This window comes from Melozone crissalis, unplaced genomic scaffold (assembly GCF_028551555.1).
Source record: "Melozone crissalis strain CALT ecotype California unplaced genomic scaffold, PUWL_Pcris_2 ptg000107l_1, whole genome shotgun sequence".
NCBI classification, from domain to species: Eukaryota; Metazoa; Chordata; class Aves; order Passeriformes; family Passerellidae; genus Melozone; species Melozone crissalis.
This window is the reverse complement of record NW_026535884.1, coordinates 5,044,458-5,069,053: the sequence shown is the minus strand read 5'-3', so window position 1 is coordinate 5,069,053 and position 24,596 is coordinate 5,044,458. Positions and strand designations below refer to the sequence as shown.

The window sequence follows — 24,596 nt, the reverse complement described above, 5'->3', positions numbered from 1 at the left end:
TTAAGCTTAGTAACTGAATTACTTAATATGAAATAAATAGTCCGTGACATTTTGAAACAAGTAGCGCCACCTTTCTGATACTTCTTATCCATTCAAAATGCTTTCGTACGCCATCAGAGTCAGACAAAAATCTCTTTAAGCATGGAGGGCTTTTGGTTAGATTGACGCTCTCCCCTAATTACCAGACTTGTATAAATTTAAGCTGGTTTCCAAAATAAAAAGAAAAGGACTAATACAGTTAGGGAAATGTGGGGCCCAGCAGTAAAATGCCTGGTGTTTATGCTGTGGATTCTGACAGCGTTCTTCCTTCTGGGACTGAGTGGTTTTATTTGCTTGAAAACAGAATTGCTGTTAGTAGGAATCACAATCCGGGGCAGCAGCTGCTAACAAATTGCAGCACAGCAGCGGGCAGAGCTTTCTGCGCCGCCGGATGGCGCCTGTGCAGCGCGCTGCTCCTCACGGCACGGGCAGGGTTCGGCGCCAGGTCCAGGGGTTAAACACGCACATATCCTCCAGCTGCTTCCAAGCTGCGCTCTCCAGCAAAACCGCTGGGAGACGCAATACAGAAAGGCAGTAATGACCTTGAAGGACGAGATCAGAACTCCCCAGAGAAGCACTTGAAGCGTTTTATTCAAAGGTGTTTCAGACCACTTCAATTATCTTAAAAAAAAAATCCTAAGGAGATAAACACAAAATGAAGTGTAATGTAAAAATCAAAGGTAACAATGTACATCTATTCTATAAAAAGACTGGCAGTATATATTATGATCCAAGTATTGGTTTCCTTTCTGAGCACCCTGGTTAAGTCATCAAAATATTTTGTTCAAAATAATTTAGATCAATAAAGTACATTAAAGATGTATATGAAAACATAAGACCATGTAGCCTAACTGCCTCATCTCTGCATTTAAAAAATGGATCAATTCTACTGCTATATAATTATTTGCAGCGTGTATGAAAATATCTCCTAATAGCTCGTATGGATCAGTTTAGTTCCATCTTGAGAACACCCAGCTTTTCGGGATCCTTTCCCTTGCTGACTCAAATCATACTGCGAGGCTTGCTATTCTGGTCATATTATTAGTGACTGTTCATCCTGAGCTAGAAACTGCAGCTGCAACCCTCAATTCATTTATCCTTTGCTAAAAGAACAACTTTAAAATATCCTTTTCTCTTTCATCTACATGTATTATGACTCCAACAAGATGAGCTAGGGATGAACCTCCTATGTACTTACATGCAACCTGCGTGTTTTATCTGTGGCTGAGTTACATTTCGAGTGTGAGGGAAAAGATTAATATCTTCCAGAAATATAGTATTTTGTGGTATAATGAGGGAATTAGGTGCAGAAAAGTTTGTAATACGGAAATAAAAACCTCATGTCCAAACTGCACTTATAAAAGGCCAGGACCAAGCACTCAGTGGGGTCTTGGCATCTTGTTTTTCCCTTGCTGTGTTACTCAGCTAGCAATAATTAGATGTACGAATTCTCAATCACCCGTCACTGAGAAGAGGTTAATATTTACGGGCCCATTGGAGAGGGAGGGCTTCAGCAGCTTGACCCTCTCTGGGGTCGGGGCGTTCCTGAGGGGCAGCTGCCTCGTTCCGGGCCGTGTTCCGGGCCGTGTTCCGGGCCGTGTTCCCGTTCCCGCCTCCCCGGGCCCCTCACAAGCCCCGGGCCCGCCTTTCCCAGGCCCCGCCCCGGCCCCGCCTCTCCCGCCCCTCGGGCCGCTGTCATTGGCCGGCGCGGCGCGCGCGCGGCCCCGGCGTGCCCCGCCCCCGCGGGGGTCACGTGATCCCCAAGATGGCCGCCGCCGCCCTGTTGTTTTGATGAATAATCTCTGCGCGGGGCAGCGGCCGCGGGCGGGCGGGGGTCGGTGCCGGGAGCTCTGAGGGGCGCGGGGGCACCGGGAGGGCGGCTTCCCCTCGGCCGCGGCGGCAGCTTAGGCGCGGGTGGGCGGCGGGGAGCGGGCCGGGGGCGGCGGTGCTGCCGGCGGGCGAGGCGCGGCGCGGTCGCCCCGGAGATGCCCTTGTGAGGCGGCCCGGGGGGCAGCGGCGGCAGGAGAGCGCTGCCTCGGAGCGGCCCCGCGGCGGGGCGGAGGAACGCGCCCCTCCTCCGGGCACCATTAAGAGGAAGGCGATGGAGGAGCTGAGCGCGGACGAGGTGGGTGCGCGGGGCCGGGGCCTGAGGGGCGGGCGGGCCCGCGGGGAGGGGGCGCGGGGCTGTGCCGGGCCCGGCTCGGGCCCGAGGGTGGGCACGGAGCCATCCCCCCGAGCTCTGCCCTCGCCCCCTGGCTGTGCTCCGTGGATTTTTGTCCCCTCCTGTCCCCGGCTGGCCCTGACCCGCGACCCCCGGCTCGGCCGCGGGCTTGGGTTGCTGCTCTCCTGGTTAATTGTTTATTCTCTGCTTCCGTCTGCTAGGTAGCCTTTGTCTGCAGCGTGTGCCCTCTCTGTCAGTACTAGGCGTTTATGTGTTCTTTGTGTGTGATTCGAAACACCCAGCCTTTTAACACACTAAAACACTTGAAATTTTGCTTCCTTGGACTCATTGCTGAGAAGCAAGATGGGTGTGTTCGTGGGCTTATATGTCAGTTTTCCACTGTTTCCTTTGATTTTCTTTATTTATTTAAGCTCTTTCACTGAAGAATTCTGGTGTTATGCTGTAATTGGCAAACATCTGTAATGTATATGTTCTATTCACATAGAATAAGGTGAACTATTCCTTGTTTCTTTCTTTTAAAGGATGCTGCTTCCCTTGTTTTTTAATATATAATTAAGGTCTTAAGTTTTGCCCATATATTAGAGGGTTTTCAAATTAATTATTTGGGTTACTACAGCAGGATCCAGGGAGTTTCCCAGTGATCCTGTGTAATCCTGAAATCAAAATGTATTGTACTGGACCTGCTGCAATACAGGCTCACTGCTGTACTTCTAATCCGGGGAGGATCAAAAGAAGTTATTTTTATTCTGTCCTTATCTTATAGTGGGATTGTAGGGCAGGGTGGCTGCTGTTGCCACTCAGATTTATATTCCAAGAAGTTGGGATGTTTTTGATGGTGGTGTCTGTCACGATTTAGCAATCCTGCTGTGTTGCATCATGACCTAGGAGAAAACACTTTGTGCTGTTTACTTGGTGGAGGTCCTCGTGCTCTGTGGAAGCACTGAGAGAAGGAGAGCAGTTCCATGTTGGGAGGAGTGGGATGGGACACTGGCAGTGTCAGTCTGCTGGCAAAAAGGATCTCCAGTGTTACAGGTGGATTTCATGAGTGCTGTGTTTACCTGCAGCTCTTCTCCTTGTTAAACTGCCCTGATCCTGAGGTGTTTTATGATTAATTTCAGAATTATTTAACCTATGTAGGCTTATTTGTGTCACTGCCTCAGCACATTACTGACCTCATCAAAACCACTGCATCATGGATCTGAGGCTGCAGGAAAGCAGTTCTCCACTGAGGACTCATCCACCTTTTTTGGCCAAACGTTTGTCTCCAGTGACTTTCCACGTCCTTCTTGTCCAGTTCAGCAGGGACCAAACCAAATGGTTTTTAGGTGATTGCTTGTGACAATCTTGTATCATTTTAACAGAGTCACTTCTTGTTATTAATGGATCTCTCACTGAAAAGTCAGAGCCAAGTTGATTTTAATTTTCCTCCACATCTCCACTTTGCTGTTACTTGGCACAGTGGGCCTGGATGAGATTATATTGAAAAATAACCTGAAATTTACTTTATGTGACTTCTTCAGATTCAGCCTTTTTTTCAGGCAATGACTGAAGGTGAAAAAATACCTAACGGAGGTTTAATTGCAAGGCTCTGACAGATAAGGTTATCTTCTGTTATCAGACCATAATTAAATATAACACTAATGTGTTGCAGCTTAAAAAGAGGAGATACACAATTGATCATACCTATATTTTAGTTTCAAGAAGATATTTTTCCCTCCTATTAGCAGTGTCTCTCACTGACAGTTTCTCAATGTTCACTTTAATGCACTAAAAGTTGTAATTCATTACAGACCATAGTAAAATTTTTAGGAGAGGGGAGAAAGAAATTTCCTTCTTAGTATGTGAGTTTTAGCACAGTAGATAGCACAAGATGAGAACAGGGACTTCACAGGAAAAAAGCAGAATTCAGCTAAATGTGGCATAAAGTGGGAAAGAATGATGTGAGTTTGTCACCTCCCAACATGTACATGAATTTTGAGTAGCATTTTCTGAGAACATGACCGTTATGACCAGAAAAATGAAGCATTTCTTAAACCAATTTAACATGCTCTAATGAATACAAGAAAAATAAAGCTATCAATTCAAATTACCCTTTATTGTACAGATTTGGGACTCTTCTACTTTATGTTTGAATAGGAGATTTATTTACAGTCTCACTAAGCAGTTGCCACTCTAGCAGATATGGATGCATAATTTTTTTTAACTGGGAGTGTGTGAGCCTGAGGGACTAGTCTTCCTGTTGTATCTTTATTACCTGGTGCCAAATTAAATTATCAGTTAACCATCTTTAGCAGGGTGCTCTTTTTACATTTTTTGTTGTGGTGCATGCAGCTAACATGCTAGCTTTCAAGAAGTCCATTTATATCAGAAATGTATTTCTGAAAACTGTTGTTTATAGATCTAGTTCAGATGTGTCCAGCAAAAACTGTACTATACTGTGATAGTTAAAAAGCAATGTGCTTGTCCCATTCCGCCAATCAGTTTTTTTTTTTTAATTAAGCTTTTAAACTGTGTGTTCTGGAGCTGTGCTGTGCAGGGAAGATGGGCTGTGGAGCAAGCAATGCCCATGTAATAGGAGTGAAAACCTTGTCACTGTTAGGTAACAGAATGACACATAACAGCTTTGTCATATGTCACTGGCTCAGGACTGAAATGAAGGGTTGGGGATCATTCAAATGCCTTAAACTTCCCTAAAACATTATTTGAGACCCCAGCTTTGTGCTGCTGGGTGGTAATTTGGGGAATCATTCAGTCTGGAATGGGAACAGGTTATTGGAGGGAACTCCCACACTTCTGAGGAGGGATTTGTGTGCAGGTTGGGGTCTGGATTGTCCCTTGTGTTGTGCAAACAAACTGTGTCTCCTGAGTCCCCAGCTGTGCCCATCTTCCCTTCTCTCCCTGCTGTTCAGCCTGAGGATACAGGGAATTAACTGGATAGAATGTGCCCACCAATTTAATGCCATCTTTTCAAACTTGGCCTGTACTTGGCCTTTTTAGCATAGTATTTCTCCTCTTTTATCTCTTACTTAAAACTTCCTAGTCTTCAGATCAAATTTCAGGTTCCTGTAGTCATTTAATATAAACCTGGAGGAATATGACAGCTTGAGGTATCCAAGAACCAGATCTGGTCCTTCAACATGTGCTACATGTACCCTCAGTTGTGAAAGCTGTAGTTGTCAGTGGTAAAAATATTCACAGTTTGTTTATATTTTAACATTACTTTGTTCAGCAGTAAGGAAGGTGATTGTAATTTGCCCATCCTCCTTAAAGGGGCAGGGGAAAATATTGTATTAGTTTTATTAGGCTATATTTGTGAATTAATTAATTATTGTATTGGTTATCATCTCTGCCTTCTTCTCCTCACATATCTCCTTCCTTACATCTGATTTCAAACTAGCTAGCAAGCATTAATGGGAACAGTTGTGGAAGAGCTCCATATCACATTAATGATATAAAAAGCAAGAAAAAGAAATAATCTTTCTCCTTCAGACACTGGTCCATATATGGAGTGCTTGTGTGTGTATTTGTTGTATTTGTGAGCTGTAAACACTTAATTTGGATTCAGATATGGGGACATGTAGATGGCATTTTCTCAGTTATACCTTTGAGGGCTGAGGTAGTTTTGGAGTTTTTTCAGATAAGCACTTGGATGAAAAACTGAAAAATTGAAATATGAGGTACAAGTGAAGAAGGGGGAGACCCTAATATGTATTTCTTTTGCCTAAAGGCAAAGCTGAACAATTTATTTCAGCATTAAGCTCCCCTATTTTGCTTGACAAGGAGGAAGGATTAGTGATTCTATTCATAGATATTTTTTTGAGTCTTAAAAAAAATGTAACTGCCTTCCATGTTCATGTGGTGACACCTGTCGTGGAGGGAGATGTAGTTCCAGACACTGTTTTCCCACAGTTTTTGAAGTCTGATTTAATTTGATCTGTTCTTCTTCCTGTTGGAGTAGGTTTCACAGGCCATTAAATGATACAGCAATGTCGTGTAGACATTGACTTGACACAAATCTTTTGTTCACTCTTTCAGTTGCCTGGCAGTTCTTTAGGACTATGAGCAGAAATGAAAACTTTTAAGTTGTGTGCAATGCCTGGGTGTCATAATACAAAGAGAATAACAGGAATTGCTGATTTTTCCAGGGAGCTGACATCCTCAAATATAATTTTACTTTGGGCCTATTTCAAGCCAAAGATGTAAGATTTGGGCACAGATCCTGTAAGGCAGCCTGTGATAATAAATAATTTATTTTCTGCTTTTTGTTTGTGTGAAGCTTAAAGCATTATAAATCTGGTTTCATAAGTTTTATTTTGTCTCTTTCTCATGTATAATATTAGTGCTATGTGATCACATACCAGTTTTAATAAGTAGATTTGTAACAGTTTTCTGTAGTTGGATTTTGAAGGCAGATGCTTCTCTTAAAAGGCAGATGCTTCTATCTTAAAAGGAACATGCAAAAACTGGTTTTAAAATTCTTTGTGATGGATTGTCTCTAGGTGATAAGAGGATGTTTTTTACTCTCTCTTTACTTGTCAAGATGCTTCTGTCCATCACACAGGATGCAGTTTTGGTGTTGCAGTTCTGTTTTGGATTATTTGGACAGTGGTGGTCTTGACTAACTTTCAGCTGGATGTTCTTTAGCACGGGTGTGTTGGTGTCATGTGGTGTGAAGTTAAAGCAAAGGTCACGTTCACGTTGTCCCTTTTATCACATAACGTGGCTTGTCAAATGCCAAAGTAAATGGGGATGAGTATTGCACGTTTTGAAACTGCTGAGCAGTAAACGTTAAACTGGTCTTGCACAACCCCTCAAGGGACAAACACAGCATTCCCAGTGCACATGGTTCTCCAAGGCAGCAAACACATACTTTACATTTGAGCACGGAGGGTACTGTGTGCTGTGACACAGAACAGAGGAAGGGCAGCCAGCCCAGCTCTGCTGAGCAGGCTTCAGGTAAGGCTGCAGTGTTGTGTTTGCCTTTGCAGGAGACAGAGGGGTTCACTGGGCTCCCCTCCTGGCAGGGCGGCTCACTGGGCTCCTCTTCTGACAGGGGGGCTCACTGGGCTCCTTTCTGTGACAGGGGGGCTCACTGGGCTCCTTTCTGTGACAGGGGGGCTCACTGGGCTCCTCTCACTGACAGAGGGGTTCACTGGGCTCTTCTCCCTGGCAGGGGGTTCACTCACTCCTCTCCTGACAGGGGGATTCACTGGGCTCCTTTCACTGGGCTCCTCTCCCTGCCAGAGGGGTTCACTGGGCTCCTTCCTCTCCCTGCCAGAGGGGTTCACTCTCTCCTCTCCCTGCCAGAGGGGTTCACTGGGCTCCTTTCACTCTCTCCTCTGCCCGCAGATCCGGCGGCGGCGCCTGGCGCGGCTGGCGGGAGGCTCCTCGTCCCAGCCCTCCACCCCGCTGACGTCCCCGCAGAGAGAGACCCCGCCAGGGCCGCCGGGAGCAGCCCCAGCGCCGGGGCCCTCGCACAGCCTGGGCCTCAGTGTGCACAGCATGACCCCAGCTACCTCTCCCATCGGGGCATCAGGTAGGCCGGCAGCTCCTGGGGCTCGTGGTGCGTCCGTGCGCGTTCCTTGCTCGGCTCCTCGCTGTGCAGCCTGCGCTGCTGCCGCTCCTGCTCTTACTGAAAGTCATTTTCAGAAACAAATGGTGCAAAATGGTGAAAGAAGGTACCTTTTGTTTGAATTTTCCAGGTAATAATGGTTTTCCATTTATTCCATTTACACTTGTTTTCCAGGTGTGCGTAAACTCACGACATTTGCGATATGGGTTACCAAAGCTTAAAAACAGTTAATTATTACACAATATTATGGAAAAGATGTGTCAAGGAGACAGGAAAATCCCTTTCAAGTTTTGCAACACAGTCTCTATTGATTGGTTTCTGGGTACATTCTAGCAATTGGTCTCAAGTTAATTTTTGATCTTTAGTTGCAAGCAATCAGCAGAATTAAAAATAGCAAGCCGTGACTGGACATTGTCAGTGTAAGAATAAAGTATTTGCTTTCTGCTTTGTATTACTTTGCCAGTTTCACTATTTACTGGAGGGAATACAAGCAGGATATTTACCAAATTGTATTTATTTCAGAAGACGCAACAAATAACTGATCTGTTAAAATCATACAAATGCAGCAAGCAGGGGAAGTTGGGAGGGTTACTCTATAGAGAGGAGAAGACAAAATTAATGTATTTATACCACAGTTGACCTGACAGAAATTAATTTTGATTTCAAATTATCGGACTTGGGAAACAGGACGTGTTTTCCAGTATTGTGATCTTTATCTGAAAACTGAAATTGTTTTGCATGTTGTGTTACTAAGCTTAGAGGTTCTCAAAACCATCCCAAAACAAATTCAAGATGGCTCTAACAAGGTTTCCAATATGATTTCTAACAGTTTAATAAAAATAACATTTTTCCAATGGTCTTTGAGCTTGCAGAATTCATTAACATTTACCTATTTGCTTCTTGAATTTTCTGGTTTTCCTTGTGGCAATTAGAGTATTTTACAAGCGTCAATCTTGTAGTTTAATTACAGTGCTGTTCAGAAATACCTAGAAGTGACTCCTTCCTGCTTGTTTTGTTTCCTTACATCCAAAGCAGGACAGAGAAAAGCTATCAAAAGCATTTCCTGAGATAAACTCATTGCAGATGGAATTTAACACTCTGTATTGTTCTCATGACTAAAGGCAGCAACCCAGAGGTGGAGGTGACTTCTTTTTCTTAACAACGGTGCAGAGTTCACTCTCTGTGTTCCCTCAGCCTGTGGGTTCATGACTGTTTTAATCCATCTGAGGTCTGACTCTTGCTGAAAGGAGCATTTGTTCCTCTGCTGTCTGTGGCAGCTGTGTGATGAGGGGGATTGTGGGTTTGATACAAATGAAAACTAACTCATGAAAAGTAAATGTTTAATTTCCAAACAGAAGAGGCCCTGATCCATCCTAGGGCACAACTGGATAAACAATACTGGCAGCAGAGCAGGAGGTGTGGAAATGTGTTCCTGGAGGTAGAAATGCTCAGGTATTGGCAGCATTATTGAGGTTTATTGAGGTTTGAAGTGCTCAGACAGTGAGGACCATGGAGATTTCTGTTTTGAGAATTCCCCAGGACAGTGCCTGACCCTGATGACCCAAAGCAGGAGTTTCTAGTGTTTACTTCCTGCAGTGCCATTCGTGCAGCTGTTTAATAATGTGTTACTTTTTCACATCAGGGTAAGAGCTTTGGTTAAATTGAGGAATGGATCAGGAAAAAAATATTCATAACAGTTTATCTTGTGTGTTTTTGTGGCATAAATGAAGACTCAGCTAATGCTGTGTGGTTTGCAGCAGTTCCTTTCAGCAGCAGACTGAAGTGACTGCAGAGGATTTTAATTCATTTGGACACACAGAGAGCAGCTCCAGCAGAATAGTGTCCTTGTAAGCATCCATTGTTCTAAGGAGTTGCCTGTCATGGTGAGATCAGACATAGGAATCAATTTCATGGAAAGTATCATTATTTTGTATGTATTTTGAAAATACCTTAGAAAACCTAAACCCAGTGTTATCAGTGACAACTGGAACTTCAGGTGTCAGGTATTTTATTGGATACCTGATGTAGCAAAGTAGAGATGCAAGTAAATTCTGGAAGATCTGTATGAAGAGATGGCAGGTTGAGGAGGGCTGTTAATGAGTGCTGCAGCATCACTGTTAAAGTACATTTTCCTGGCTATAAGGGTAAGACCCCAAGGGAATGCAGAACAATGCAGTCCTTTGCCCTGGTGGGCCCTGTTTGCTCTGGTCTCTTTTGTCCACTGACTTAGCTAGATTTTGTTTGGGAGGAGGAGAGATGAAGAACTCAAGGAATATTTGTTGCCCCTTTATAAGTGATGATGTAACTCCATTGTAATGGCCCAGTGTTAAGTCCTGTTCTGATAGGACAGTCTTTAGAGGGGCTCTGACAATGTCTGAAGGCAGTAGACACAGCAACCTTGTAATAGATCAGTTTTTATAGGAGTGGATCTCTGAGCACCTCGTGGATGCAAGTTTATCTTTGTTCTTTGTTTAATGCAGGTAAGCATTCCTACATTGCTGCTTCAAGGGAAGGTAGAAAATGTGATTGTCTGCAGTCAAATGTGGTTATTAACTTTTATTTGGTGATGCAGTGCTAAGAATGGTTAAGAGCTGGATTGAAAAACAATATTTCCTCTCCTTTTCCATCCGAATAGTGCAGTGCCTTCTCACTGCTGTAGCAGTAATCTTGGTGGTGCCTTTTCTTTAGGAGTAGCCCACCGAAGCCAGAGCAGCGAAGGAGTGAGTTCCCTCAGCAGTTCTCCATCCAACAGCCTTGAAACCCAATCTCAGTCCCTTTCTCGGTCTCAGAGCATGGACATTGATAGTGTCTCCTGTGAGAAAAGGTAAAAAATGCTGCTTGTAAAGGTGGCAGAAATGGCACAATGCTGGTGTTCAAAGCTCTTACAGGACAAGGCTCTGCCCTGCCCCCCTCCCAGCTGTGTTAATGCAGTAGGGTTAATGCATAAAAATCAAACACTAGTTAGACCACTGTAATGCTTTTTCTAGCCTGGTTTTAATGGGGATTCCTGACCTAAAGTGATAAAAGACAAAACATTATCTTAGACATTAACAGATAAGCATGTCTGGTGGGGATAATTCAGCTACTCTATTTAAAAGAAGAAGGTTGTGGGATGTGATAGCTGTGTAGTTTGTATTGCCTGCTGAAGAAATTTAGAGCTCTACTGTAATATGAGAAACATTTATCAGCCAATGATTTTAATTGCTGTTTGTGCAGTGCTTTCTCTGCTGCATCTACTTAAGGGGACATTTTTTCAGTCAGCATCTTACAGAGGACTGTCTGCAGCTTTCTGCAATTTAATGGGCTTTTTTCCTTATTTCCACGTGCAGTATGTCCCAGGTAGATGTGGATTCAGGAATTGAGAACATGGAGGTTGATGAGAACGATCGCAGAGAGAAGCGGAGTCTGACGGACAAGGTGAGCCTTGGCATTTTCTGCCCTGTCAGCAGTAAGGTCACTTGGTAAAGCCTGGCCTGCATGGGGACACTCCTCCACTCAGGGCTGGGGGCAGCAGGGAAGGGAGATCAAACCTTATGAGTTAAGCTGAAGCCTCTTAAGGAAGATCTGTACCTAATTGTACATTGATTAACACGTGCAAATCAGGTGTTGATTGTTTTGTTCCCCCCAGGAACCTCTGTCAGGGTCAGAAGTGTCGGAGGAACAAGCTCTACAGCTGGTCTGTAAGATCTTCAGAGTCTCTTGGAAGGACAGAGACAGAGATGTTATTTTCCTGAATTCACTCTCTGCCCAGTTCAAGCAGAACCCAAAGGAAGGTGAGTTCCTGAGCAGGAGGCACTGGCTGCTTCAGTTTATTTTTTCAGAAATGTTTTAGTGAATTAAAGTATTGTTCTTGCATCATAGTAGACATCTAACATTTAATTTGATAAGCCAAAATTTCCTGATTATTTTATATAATAGACTATATATTCTATGTTAGCTGTAAGATACACCAAAACAATTGTTATTTTGTGTGTGTGGGGTATGTGCATGTTTTGTTTTCCTTTCTTTGACGCAACTTGCCCAGCTCAACAGCAGGGTGGGAAAATATGAGTGGAACACACAAGACAAGTTTAATAAATGACTATAGGAGCGTTAGGTCATCTGTGATCTTCTGTGTTTTCCATAAAGGCTGTACTTTTTGTGTAGCTGTAATTCCAGAACTTAGGTTAATATAGACAGTGATAATTACAGATGTGTCTGTGCGTTGTTTTTGCCAAAAACAGTGCTCAATTCACAGAAGTCTGTTTCTGTCCTTTTTTTCTCTGCTAATATTTACACCTGACTCTTGGGTAGATGAAGACTGAGGTGAGGATACTGATTCTTTTCTTCTTAACAGTGTTTTCAGATTTTAAGGACTTGATTGGGCAGATTTTGATGGAAGTGCTGATGATGTCCACCCAGGCAAGGGATGAGAACCCCTTTGCCAGCCTGACAGCCACCTCCCAGCCCATTGCTGCAGCTGCCCGCTCTCCTGACAGAAGCCTGATGTTAAATATGGGCTCCAACCCTGGAAGCAGCCCCATGTTCTGTAATGTGGGCTCCTTTGGTTCCAGCTCGTTGTCCAGGTGACTTCTGATTGTAACTGAATGCTGATTTCACTTGAATACTGATTGGTAGACTAGAAGAGAGAAAAGGGCATAGAAGTGTCCCAAGAACAATAAATAGAATGGATTTTTAAAGCTTTTCGGTCTTTTTCATGTGAGTGTCCCTCCATTTCACCCTTTTTGATTACACTGCCATGGCTAGGAATGTATTTGATAGACTCAAGCCCTGTAACTGTTTTCTGCTGAGAAGTGTCCCTAACTTGCATCACGAAGGCCATGATTTTTAAAAGTGTGTAGATTGTGACGTAGTTTTATTGAACAACAGTAGAAAAGAATAATGTGTGTGAGCTGCAAAAATATTGCTGAAGAGTCATCAGAAGGGCAAGAACTTCTCTTGCTCATTTTATCTTTTTCACCCTTTTCCTGCATATCCTAAATTGTTGCTTTTTTTTTTTTCTTTTTCCCCCCTGTAACTGGTTTAGTCTCTATGGGACTAGTCCAGCTCCTCCTACCAATTTCACAAGCTATGTACCAATGACTGGTTCATCTCTTACCCCACCAGCCAGTTCAGTTGCCACCCCAGCAGTGGCTCCCATTTCTGCCAGCTCTCAGGTGGCAGCAGCCAGCCCCTCGTGGACACAGCCGTGCTCCCCGCGGTACCGCCCCTACCCCGTGGCGCATCCCGGAGCCTCCGCTGCCGCTGCCCCGCGCTCCCCGAGCGTTTCCATCCCATCTAGCTCTCCAAGTCCTCCAGCCGTGGCTGCTGGCCCTGCAGCCGTGCCAGTCATCACTTCCAGACACAGGCCCACAGCCACGGGCCCACCTTTGTTTACTGCTTCGCCCGGTGCCTTGCGCAGGCGTCCTTCCTTACAGAGCAGGATTCCTCCTAGGTATTGCTCAAGAGCAGAGTGTGTTTGCTGTGTGCCCTGCAGGGTGTGGCATCGGCCTGCAGGATGGAAGAACTCGTGTTTGTGCTGAGCTCACCCTACTCACCCCGAGTTGATTTTGCGTTTGGCTTTGTGCTAATACCTTGACTTGCTAACCGGGTGTCTTTGACCTGCTTGTGTGCATTTGAGGTGTGATGTAATTACTTTAAAGGTAGCAGTATGGTTTTAATTTCTTCCTCTTGGTAGATCCATTTCAGTTAAACTATAAGCTTTCTTATAGTTCAGTTGCTGCTGTTGGATGGTAAACCACATAAAACTCCTGCTCCAAAATCAGTTTTCTCAGTAGGGCCTTAGTTAATTTGTTGAATGCTGCTACTTGCTGGACTGGGTTGGATTTGATTCCCTGGTACATAGATTAAAATTAGAGATCAGCATATTTCAGAATGCCAGGCTAAGTACCACTGCTTTTCCTCTCTTGGCTGTTCCTGGAATCCCTTGTTCCTGCAGGAGGGAGAAGCAAAGACACATGGTTTTGAGACCACAGCTTTAAAGTCATTAGCTTTGAAATGTAGTATTTATTATTCAGTCATGTCTAAACATTCCAGTTTAGACATAATTTTTATTTGGTCTCAAAAGTTCTTTTTCAATTTTCAGGTTGTAAATGTGTGGTGTTTATGATACCAGAACAACTTGTAGTAGTGTAACAAAGCATGTTAGTATGGTCCTGGTTTTACTAACGTGGAGTTACCTGTTGTCTGCACGTTTAGAGAAGGTGATTTTTGACAGACCTAAAAAGAAAAGCTACCATTTACTTTTTCTTCTGGCTTAAATGATCTGATGGCCTTTTCCATTTTTGTTGTGGTAGTTTATACGACAACCCTTTCTCCCTCCTCCTTCTTGCTGTTTCTGATGTGTCTGAGGACAGTAGTGATGAAGAAAATGAAGACGATGATTTTTCTTGTGTCCAGTTTGGGTCCAGGTATTGAAGAAAGAGAATGTAACCCGCATGTTTGGTTGTTTAGGAACTAACAGCCTGTGTAGTGTCAAGTGATCTTCAAAGTAATTTGGGGAACAACTGAAGCTGAGGATGTGACTTGGCTGGCTCGTTAGGTTGGTGTGTAAACACGGGTAATGAGTGCAGTCAGCTCTCCTTTGGAGACATGACTAAGGGAAATGCTCATCACACAGTCTTGTAGGCCTAATGGACGTGGTTCTGAGGTGTTTGAGTGGAGCTTCTCTTGGGCTGTATGAGTAGAAGGAACAGTATTTGCCCATGGCTGTAATTTTAAAGCCCTGTGCATGTTCTCCTATGAAAAAACTGGAAAATGAGGGCAAGGGTTAACATGCACCTTCCAAGTAGCATCTCCTCTTTTCTACTTCAGTCTGATTTCAAGAGAATGAACTTGATAACACAGCTGTGGGAGGGCTTTGTGTATGTGGAATTTAGGATTATTTTCCCCACTGTTTTGTTTAGTTTTTATCCTGTTGTTGACTCAATCCAAATGTTGGATTGAGTTGCCAAGCTTTGGGCAGGATTTCTGCTGTGCTTCTGAGGTTTAGTGTGTTTATTGTGTCCTGGCATTTTGCAGACAGCAGTAAGTTGTTAGAACATAAACACAGTGGCTGTACAACTATGCACAACTGGCACCCTGAAAACACCAAGGCATTCAATGTGTGTGCAGCATGGATGAGCTTTGTGTCAGAACAGTTGGAGTTATTGCTGCAGCGAAACCTTTAGCAGAATGACTGTAGAACTAGCAGGTTTTCATAGAAATTTCTGTTCTTAAAAGAGTATTTTTTAAGCTGGATGTGAGAATTCAAGAGGTTTAAAAAAGAGACTATTAAAAAAACCCCATGTGCATGGTTTTGTGGTTACTGAGCACTATTTCAATAGAGCTGTGTTCTACATGGGTTAGTTTTAATTGAATAACTGAAAACATCTCTCTGCAAACAGACATTGCTGCTATTAGAATGTTGTGTTTCTTAGCATCTGGTAGCTCAGCATGTGAACGGCAATAATCTTTCCTGGATTTATTGGTTGGACTGTAAAGTTTGCACAATAGATTTGTATGGCTCAATTATAGTAATGTAAATTATTTTACAGTTTAAAGGAAATTCCAGTTCTGACAGTTTGTAGTTTAAAATATATTTTTTTAAAGCTGCATTTAAGGAAACCAGTACTCTTATTTTCCAGTTTAAGATCTGGGGCTTATAAATTGGTCTTCATTCAAATCTATCCTGACTGTACACAGACTTTTCTTTGAGAATTGCAGCAGACCGTCCAAGTAATTGCTGGTTTTTAGATTTCATTTGCATAAAGTGAATATATCATGTCTCTAGTTTCTTCTGTAAAATGAGGATGTTATTTTTAATTAGCTTTGTCAAGCTGTTATGTAGAGAAGAATTTTGTAGAGATAACAAGTCTGAGATGGAGAATTGTGAGTCTGTTCTCACTTTTGTATTCAATTCCTCTCATCTCAAGGATGGTTTTGGTTTTGTGGGTTTAGTTTTTGTGTTTACAATATCAGTGTTTTCTTTTCCCCACTGAGGCTGTGCTACTTAATGAAATGATGTATTTTACTGAACTGCAATGAACTGAGTTGAAATGAAATGATCTTGAATTATCACAGAAATTACCCAAACCTCTGAGCCCTGTGTGTGATGGGATGGAGTGTTCAGAGCACTGGCAGAGGAGTGTTCATGAATTGTTTGACTGTGCACAAGTGAAGAACTCTACTGAATGCTTTGTTTCTGCTTTTTGTGTGTTTTAAAGTGTGGGAGGCTCTGGCAGCTCGAGTGTTTCCGATTCCTGCAGTGACCACTTCACCATTGAAAACTGTAAGGAGACAGAGATGCTGAACTACCTCATTGAGTGTTTTGACAGGGTTGGAATAGAGGAGAGAAAAGCACCAAAGGTATGTTTCACATGAGTGAGATTGTGTCAGTGCTGTCACAAACACACCTCTGACTCATTAGTGGGGAAAGTTGGTGGCGATAATATTCTTGATGGCTTTGTTGTAGAAATAGATTTATTGAGTTTATTGGGGCCCTTTGACTCTTGTTAATTCATCAAATTCGAGTAATGCATATGTTTTATATCTCTTAAATAAGCACTCTTAGGGATCATCCTTCCCCTTTTGATCTACTACGTTTTATCCAAGTTTATTTCATGTTAAAATGTTTTTGTGACAGCGGCTCCCTGTCAGTGTTCTGTATTCTACTCCAAAATTTTGCTTCTGGGGAAAAAACAACCAGCCAACACTTTTTATGTATAATCTGGAAGATTTTAACTGGAGTAGTTTTAATCTTAGCGTGCATATTACATTTATACTGCACAAATGTATTTATGCTCTTTCCTGTGTGTTCTGTATTTAATTTCTGATTTGTACTAAAATAAAGTTATTTTTATCAGATGTGTAGCCAGCCAACAGTTAGCCAGTTACTGAGCAACATCAGATCCCAGTGCATTTCACACGCTGCTTTGGTGCTACAGGGATCCTTAACTCAGCCAAGGTAAATCCAGCTGCTCTTAATCATGAGAGTTGCTGTCCCAGGGTCCTTTTCTCCTTCTGAGGATTAGATAAGAGAATGAAGATCAGTTGTTGCAGCAGGAGAATTCTGTGCCAGAGGAATAGTTTGTTGCTTTACAAGTGATGAGTTGCTGGGGAGCAGTTTGAGTGCTTTCTAACTGCATTTGGGTGAAACCAGCCAGGGTGATGTGGACAGTTTAAATGGGGGATCAGGGACTGAGAAGAAAAGAGACCCTTCTTTCAGAATGCTAGGAAGCAGTTAAAGGTGGTGTTAAAAGTAATGACTACATTAATTCAGAAAACAGTGATGTTAGGTTTTTTTTAATCTGGAAAAACCCATGTAAAAAAATGTTGTTCCTTCACCAATTGAGCTTAACAAAGAGGTTTTTTTATTAGAAGGGGTAGAAGGAGCAACCAATTAGTACAGAGAAGCTGTTGTTTCCTTCCAGCCTCGTTAACTGAGGTGTGATGTTGGCAGCAGCACCTTTCCCCAAGTAACTTGAGCAGACAAGATGAGTTACTTCTGAAAGGAATAGGTGTACCCAGACATTGCTGATGTGCTTGCAGACACATCCTTGCATGTGACTGCTCTGACGTTTTTGTGAATACTACTGCAGATAATCAGCAGATTTTATTTTTTTTTAATACAAATTAAGGTCATTGCAGCAGCAGTCTCTGCTGGTACCATATATGCTGTGTAGGAATCTCCCATTTGGCTTCATTCAAGAATTGGTGAGAACAACTTACCAGGATGAAGAGGTGTTCAAACAGGTAAGGCATCGGTGAAACATAGCTCTAGCACATGGTTTTGTAATTTGCAGTATCCAAGAGAGTGGATTTCCAGACATCTAGTCAGTGTCTTGTAGTCCTCTACCCATTACCTCTAGGACTACTGGCTTGTTAAAGCAACTGGAGTTTGGTTTTGGTTTTTTTTAACTCATTTAGCATTTTGTGAAAAAGACTGACTTTCAGTATTTGCTGGTTCTAAGTATTAAAAGTGTATTTGCTAATAAGCAGCAACACTAATGTAGGAGTGGACTACTTGGAATGTGCAAGCATATATTACAAGATTGATCTTGGTTTTCATTCTCTTGTATGAAATTTCTAGAAATGTAGGTGTTAAGACAGCAATCTTCAGTAATCTTACTCAGACTCATGGTGTTTGCCATCTTGCAATCTTTACCCTTCTTTGCATCTTTAATAATTTGTGTGAAAGGTGCTAAGAGCACTTTACAAATCCTAGTCCAGTAATTCTTCATATTTGCAGAGAAAGTGACTGAGAAACATGAGATGGTCTGTTCTGTGTGTCAGAGTAGCTCACTGAGATGAAAAGTAATTGCTAGTTTTGTATCTTAAACTTCTAGCCTGTATAGTGTAAAGCAGATCTGTAAGGGTGTCGTTGTCTCTAATTAGCACTCCCATAGTAAGATTTGATTTAGCACTGAAGGGGCCTCTGAAATGGCATTTGACCCTTCCGGTTTTGCAAAGAATGACATTAGATAATTTTTATGTGTAGTGCAAGTAACTATTGATAATTTATGTTTCTGTCTGGACTCCTGTTAGTAGAGGTTCATGTAGAGAACAAAAAGCAGATGTAAAAGTGTTAGAGGTCCTGTCCTGGAGAAGAGAAGCATTCCTGGGGTTGAAGCACGTAGCCATCTGTACAGTGCTTTCCTGGAATGTTTTAATAACATTTTTTGTCTCTTCACAGGAGCAACACAATATACTTTAAATTCAGTGGGACTCCTGTTGTTGTTGTTGCAAAATTACTATGGGTTTATTTTGTGAGGGTGTAGTTGTCAGAACAGTGTGATTGGGACTTACTAAATGGGTATAATTACTTCTGATTAATAAGTTCCTGTCAAGTCACTTCCTCTTTCCTAACAACCCTTGACTGCTGCTTATTATCTTTACCCACTTACACATCATGCAGAATTAGAGCTGTATTATTGCCCCAAGTGTACAGACAAATAAATTATTCCCCATTTGGGCAGTAGGTTGTGGGACACCTGTACAGAACCCGTGCTCTCATTTGTGTCTACAGCACACAGGGAATTTGCTTGCAGAGATGATGCAGGGAACTCAATGGAGCAACAGCCCATTGCTTAGACTACAGCAAACAAGTTGGGTTTTAGCTTTGAATACTCTCTGGAGCCTTTGGGCTTAACTGATACAAATGAAAAAATAACCAAACAGTTTTTGTTTTGTGTAAGTTGCACTATTTGAAGAATGAGCAGACATTTCATGCTTTGTATGGCAGTAGAGTAATTTGATTGTTTCCTGTTCTTGAGTAAAGTAATTTACTTGTGTTTTTACAGATCTTTATTCCCATCTTACAAGGCCTGGCTGTGGCTTCCAAAGAGTGCTCCCTCGATAGTGACAATTTTAAATATCCCCTTATGGTAAGGACTGTCCATTTCTAGAAGCAGTTTCTTTATGTTCACTGATAACACGCAGATTCTAAGCAAGATAACACTTCAACATTTTGGGGATTCTTTTTGGTTAGTGGATTGCTATTAAACTCTGTCAGAAGATTAATGGGGCATGAGATGTGTAAGGAACATGAAAAATTCAGTAGAGTGTGAGGCCAATAATGTCTTAAGCTTAATGAAGACTGCTTGTATAGTGGACTACTCAAATGTTTGTGTGTATTGCTTTATATAAAATTATCAAATATATGGATGTCATCGTGCACAATACTGTGGAGGGTTATAAAATCCCAATAAACTTCTCTCGGTTTAACTCTGGAGAATAACACCCAATATCCATACTACTCTATGTTTAGACTCAACTTTTATATGTGAGGAAATTCAAATAGGTTGCATTAAACCCCAAATTATTTGAATTGGAATCTGTCTACTGAGAAAAATATCTTAATATTCCCTGGCTGAAATGCTGAGGGGGTTATTTTTAGTCTTTTTAAAATTCCTACTTTAGTCCTAGGTCTGCTTCCCTCCTACTGTTTTTATTGACAAAACAAACCAGTCTTTTGCAAAATGTGTTTGGCCACCAAGGAGCAAGCTGGATTCTTGGTAAATTGAGCTTTGTCAACTTAACACCTTCGGATCCTTTTAGGATCTTCAGTGTATGACACCAAAATGGCTGTTAAATCTCAGGTTTAATTTGTACTTATGGTAATCAGCTGGACTAGGGTGCTGCAAATCAAACTGATTGAGTAACTCTGTTACTTGGCAAAAAACATTAATTTTTCTTTTTTCTGGCTTTGTGTTTTCCTGCTTTTTTGTTTGTTGGCTGGAAAGAAGGACTACTTGAAAATGAGTCTGTGTTTTCCTTATCTCTAGTTGGCACAGTGTGCAACAAAAGGATGGAATAGCAGTCACTCACTGTAGTGCAGTTGAGGACTGAGAACGTGTAACCCAGGACAAGTGGGACCCAGCAGGATCTTTGTGTTTCCAGAAATCTCTGTTGTGGCTGCTTGCTTCTTTCTGTGCTGCAGTTGAAAGTGAGCTGGAGATCTTGGATAGGATTCTTTGTTCCTGGGTTCTGTGTTCATTTGACGTTTTTCCACTCTGATTCAGAAGACAAAGGCCTTGGTGTATGGATTAAACAATTGCTCTATTTATTATTGTCACTGGTTTTAATGGGGCAGGTCAGGAGTCCAGCACAGGCATTGTCATGTTCTGAGCAAACAACAATTTGCACAGCTAATCTTTGAAATAAGTGCAATAATTTGTTATCCTGTGAGACATGTTGGCTCTTTTAAAATGACTTGGAGCAGATGTAAAAGCTAAAATGGGAGCAGGATGTGCTTTAGCTCTCTTTGGACATCTTCACTGTGATTGTGAAGCTTTTCCACTGATCAAGTGAGAAAGCTTCTGCTCTTTCAGCAGTCTGTCATAGTAAGCTTGTTTGTTGCAGACAGGTTACTTAAGAATTACTCAAAAAAGTAATTTTTACTGGGATTTCTTTATAGGCACTATGCGAACTTTGTGAAATCAAGTTTGGGAAAACACACCCCATGTGCAGTTTGGTGAGTGTCTCCAGTTTGAGTTTTTTCTAGTTAAAAGAACCATTTAGCTTATTTTGGTGATGTTGTACAGTCCCTGTTGATAATGCTCTCCAGAACTCTAATCAAGAGCTACTGGAGCCTCTCATGACAAACAATAGTTTAAATTAAGCTGGTAGAGGGAGTCCTTTACCCTGAGAATTTATTAAAACTGGGACAAACACGAGTTGCTTGGGCTGCTGGAATACTGAGGAGATGGTTCCATTTTGCCATCAGCATCACTGAGTGTTGGAGGTTGGAGGCTGTGTGGCAGATACTGGAAGGGGACAAAGCAGGATGGCTGACACAGCAGCTTTGAAGAACTTGCTGTTTCTCCTATTTTTAGGTTGTCTCTTTGCCCTTGTGGTTGCCTAAATCTTTAAGCCCAGGTGCAGGAAGAGAACTGCAAAGACTTTCCTACCTTGGAGCCTTCTTCAGTCTGTCTGTCTTTGCTGAAGATGATGTAAGTGTCACAGAAGGATGCTGATGTGGTGGGGTTCTTTTGTTGTGAGGGGTTTTTTACTTACCCAGAACATTTCAATATGTTTCCCAATATTCATCTTACTTTCAGAACAAAGTAGTTGAAAAGTACTTCTCAGGGCCTGCCATTACTCTTGAGAACACCCGGGTTGTTAGCCAGTCTTTGCAACATTACCTGGAATTAGCAAGGGTAAGTATTCTTATTCTTAAAAAAAAAAAAGCATAATATGTGGGTTTTTTTGGTCTTGACATAGATGAAGAATATAATCTAAAAAAATTAGCTTCTGTCTTAAACCACGAACCTTTCAGGACATGGCTGAAATGAATTGGGGAAAAAATTAGAGTGCTAGGACTATTTCTCTAAGGCTGTATGCCAATTCAGAAAATATCAGCTCAGTTAGTCATGAGTTACAGATCATGTTAAAGGTTGAGTAAGTACATACTGTGTTAGTAGTGTGTTGCACTACTCTTGTATTTACATCTTTGGTTTAACTAATGTCATGACTAACATATGCATATAAAGGTGGTGATAAGACTGTAGCAGAAGTTTTACTGAATTTTGTACAACATAAAAATCCAGACAGGCAGCAGGCAGGACTGTGGTGCTGAGAGGTGTTTGTTTGCAATTGCAGCAAGAGCTGTTCAAGATCCTGCACAGTGTCCTGCTGAACGGGGACACCCGGGAGGCAGCTCTCAGCTACATGGCAGCTGTGGTCAATGCCAACATGAAAAAGGCCCAAATGCAGGTAAATAAAGGGAAATGCTCTTCTTGTGATTCATCCAGCCACAAATAGCACTACATGGCTCATGCAGTGGTGGTCTGGAATGGAGGACAAAAGAATTTTGAGTGCCTGCTACCACAGGCAAGAAGCCCTGTCTTCTTTGTTGCAATACATTTTCTATTTCTGAAATTCATCTGTTTTACCTATTCTAACAGTTGATTTCCTCTCTTAGAGCTGAGATGTCACTTCATTAACAGGGCTTCTGTAGTACATGTTCAAAGCTTTGTGCTTGCCCTGCCCCATTTCTGAGGGCATCGTTCCAATTGACTGTGTTTAGCACTCTGCTTTCCCAGCTGGTGAAGCGCTGGGCTTTGTGTGGTGTCTGTAAGAGGAGCAGCACAGATACAGCACAGCCTGGCTCCAGTGATACCACAGGGGTGGGATTTTGGCATTGTACATCCCCCTGTGCTTCTCAGCTCACGTCCTCAGCCCTTTGCTTTCTCACCCCACAGACAGACGATCGTTTGGTGTCCACAGATGGCTTCATGCTCAACTTCCTCTGGGTACTGCAGCAGCTGAGTACGAAGATAAAGCTGGAAACGGTTGATCCCATGTACATATTCCATCCCAGGTGTCGAATCGAGCTTCCCACAGATGAGACAAGAGTGAAAGCAACAATGGAGGAGGTTGCAGCCTGGATTGCTGAACTTTGTTAGTACTCTTACTGAGATATGTTAAGCATTACTGTGCCTTCTGATATGGGGGTACATGGAAGTACTTGATTCCAGCAAAGAATTCCCTTTTCCTAAATCCCTTTTCTTGATGCTGTCTGCTTTTCCTCATTTTAAGGAAAGTTGAATCTGAGGTCTCACCCTAGACAAGGCAGTTAATTTTTGAATTTGTTCTCTTGTACTGCTTTTGTTTTTCAGACAGGGACCCGTCTCTGTTTTCTGAGCCGAAATTCCCAACGGAATGTTTCTTCCTCACCCTGCACGCCCACCACCTGTCCATCCTGCCCAGCTGCCGCCGCTACATCCGCAGGCTGCGCGCCATCAGGGAGCTCAACAGGTGGGCACTGGGCTGGGGGTGCTGCCAGCAGGGCAGGAATTGGATAATCTGCAGGAAATTACAGTAACAATCCAGGTGAAACTGGTGCTGGGTGCAGACCCCCTCGGCTTTCTGTTCTCTGCTGCTTTTGGCCCTTGGGCATTTTGGGGTATTGAGGGATTGTGGCTTGAATCAGGAATTCAGATAACAGTGAGATGGAGGGTGTTGGTTACACGAGGCAGCTCAAGTTGGTGAGAAGACCATGCTATTTAAAAGATAACTCTCTTCAGAACATTTTAGGATTCATGACACTCTTACCACTGTTCATTATAACTAATCTGTGGTGTGGTTGGCAGGGTGTGGGCATCAGTGCCTCGGGCTCTCTGGCAGAGCTGGAGGAGTGTGTGTCAGGTTCTGGGGCTGATAACCAGGTCACTGTGCAGGTGACTTGTGATTTCAGAAACCAGACACTGTGAGTTGTGCCTGAGCTGTTTTGAACATCCCAGAAGATATTTAGCTTTTTCCCCTCAACTTCTGAGACAGGAGAATTTGTCATACTCTCAGGACAGGGGGAAAGAAGCCTTCAGCAGTGAACTCCTAATATTGTTATCTACATGTAATTCAGCATATGGTTTACTGTTTTAAAAATGATAAATACATTATGGTGTTAACATGAAGATACTCCTGTTTTCCATTTCTCTTGGCATAAGCTCAAATACACTTTTACAGTTGCTAAACCTTGAAGAATACTCTGTTAAAATTAGAACAGATTTTGTATCATCAGTATTTTCCATTGTTTATAATTGCACTCACTGCAATTTGGTAAATGTTCCTTGGCAGTAATGCCATGAGTTCATTACAGGATTTTTGGACTGCATTTGAAATGGTTTCATTTTTAAAGCATATGCAGGCCAAGAACCTGGGAAGCAGCAGAGAGCAGAGCAGGAAGAGTCAGTATATGTTAAAGGAAAAAGTATTTTCCTATAAACAGCCTGTGGATTACTTGTAAAAAGCCATATGTTGGCTCGAAAAAGGAATTGCTGCTTTTTCCTTATTTAGAATTGTTTCACAGGAGTTGCTGATGCAGCAGTCCCTGGTGCAGAGGGAAGAGCTCTTGGCTTTCCTGACAGCAGTAGGAGCTCAGGCTTCAGCCTTTTCCATGAATTGCATTGCTGCTTGCAACACTGGAAACATCTTTAGATCTTGTTAGTAAAGAAATTACACATACAAATTGGATATTTGTCGGCTGTAGGCAGAGATTGATGTGGAAGAGAATTTGTGTTTAGAGGAGGGATGAAAAGGGACTGAATTCCTGCAGTTCAGTGTATGAGTTTTGTTCTAATCAGCTGCACTTCCTGAAAAGGATTAAGATATGTGAATACATAGATTTTTTTTTTTTTTAATGCAAATGGTGTGTGAAATGTACATTTAAGTTCTCTTTTCTGTGGAGCAGCATAAAAAATGGGTAAGGAAGGGGAGGAATATCAACCCCCTTGGCCTTCTGGTCCTTACACCAACAGGGAGAATATGGACTGTTCACATACTGAATTCCCCTTCAAGCCTGGGTTTTCTTGGGAGTGGAGCATG

General features: G+C 42.5%; 1 protein-coding gene across 2 annotated transcripts in view; it reads left to right on the top strand.

The window, feature by feature from the left end:
* The first annotated feature begins 2,019 nt into the window (after positions 1 to 2,019).
* Positions 2,020 to 24,596, top strand: part of UBE4B (ubiquitination factor E4B) — a 32,627-nt gene continuing 10,050 nt past the window's right edge. The window contains exons 1-18 of one of the 2 annotated variants that reach the window (XM_054291829.1): positions 2,020 to 2,164; positions 7,571 to 7,757; positions 10,482 to 10,617; positions 11,123 to 11,210; positions 11,422 to 11,566; positions 12,130 to 12,358; positions 12,820 to 13,227; positions 14,090 to 14,203; positions 15,998 to 16,139; positions 16,637 to 16,737; positions 17,411 to 17,525; positions 19,073 to 19,156; positions 20,689 to 20,745; positions 21,107 to 21,223; positions 21,332 to 21,430; positions 21,873 to 21,986; positions 22,475 to 22,673; positions 22,892 to 23,030. In XM_054291829.1, coding sequence (XP_054147804.1) covers positions 2,141 to 2,164; positions 7,571 to 7,757; positions 10,482 to 10,617; positions 11,123 to 11,210; positions 11,422 to 11,566; positions 12,130 to 12,358; positions 12,820 to 13,227; positions 14,090 to 14,203; positions 15,998 to 16,139; positions 16,637 to 16,737; positions 17,411 to 17,525; positions 19,073 to 19,156; positions 20,689 to 20,745; positions 21,107 to 21,223; positions 21,332 to 21,430; positions 21,873 to 21,986; positions 22,475 to 22,673; positions 22,892 to 23,030 — 2,498 coding nt within the window. In that variant the 5' untranslated portion in view covers positions 2,020 to 2,140. The remainder of the gene's footprint in view (positions 2,165 to 7,570; positions 7,758 to 10,481; positions 10,618 to 11,122; positions 11,211 to 11,421; positions 11,567 to 12,129; positions 12,359 to 12,819; positions 13,228 to 14,089; positions 14,204 to 15,997; positions 16,140 to 16,636; positions 16,738 to 17,410; positions 17,526 to 19,072; positions 19,157 to 20,688; positions 20,746 to 21,106; positions 21,224 to 21,331; positions 21,431 to 21,872; positions 21,987 to 22,474; positions 22,674 to 22,891; positions 23,031 to 24,596) is intronic. The other variant, XM_054291828.1, reaches the window with a different exon arrangement.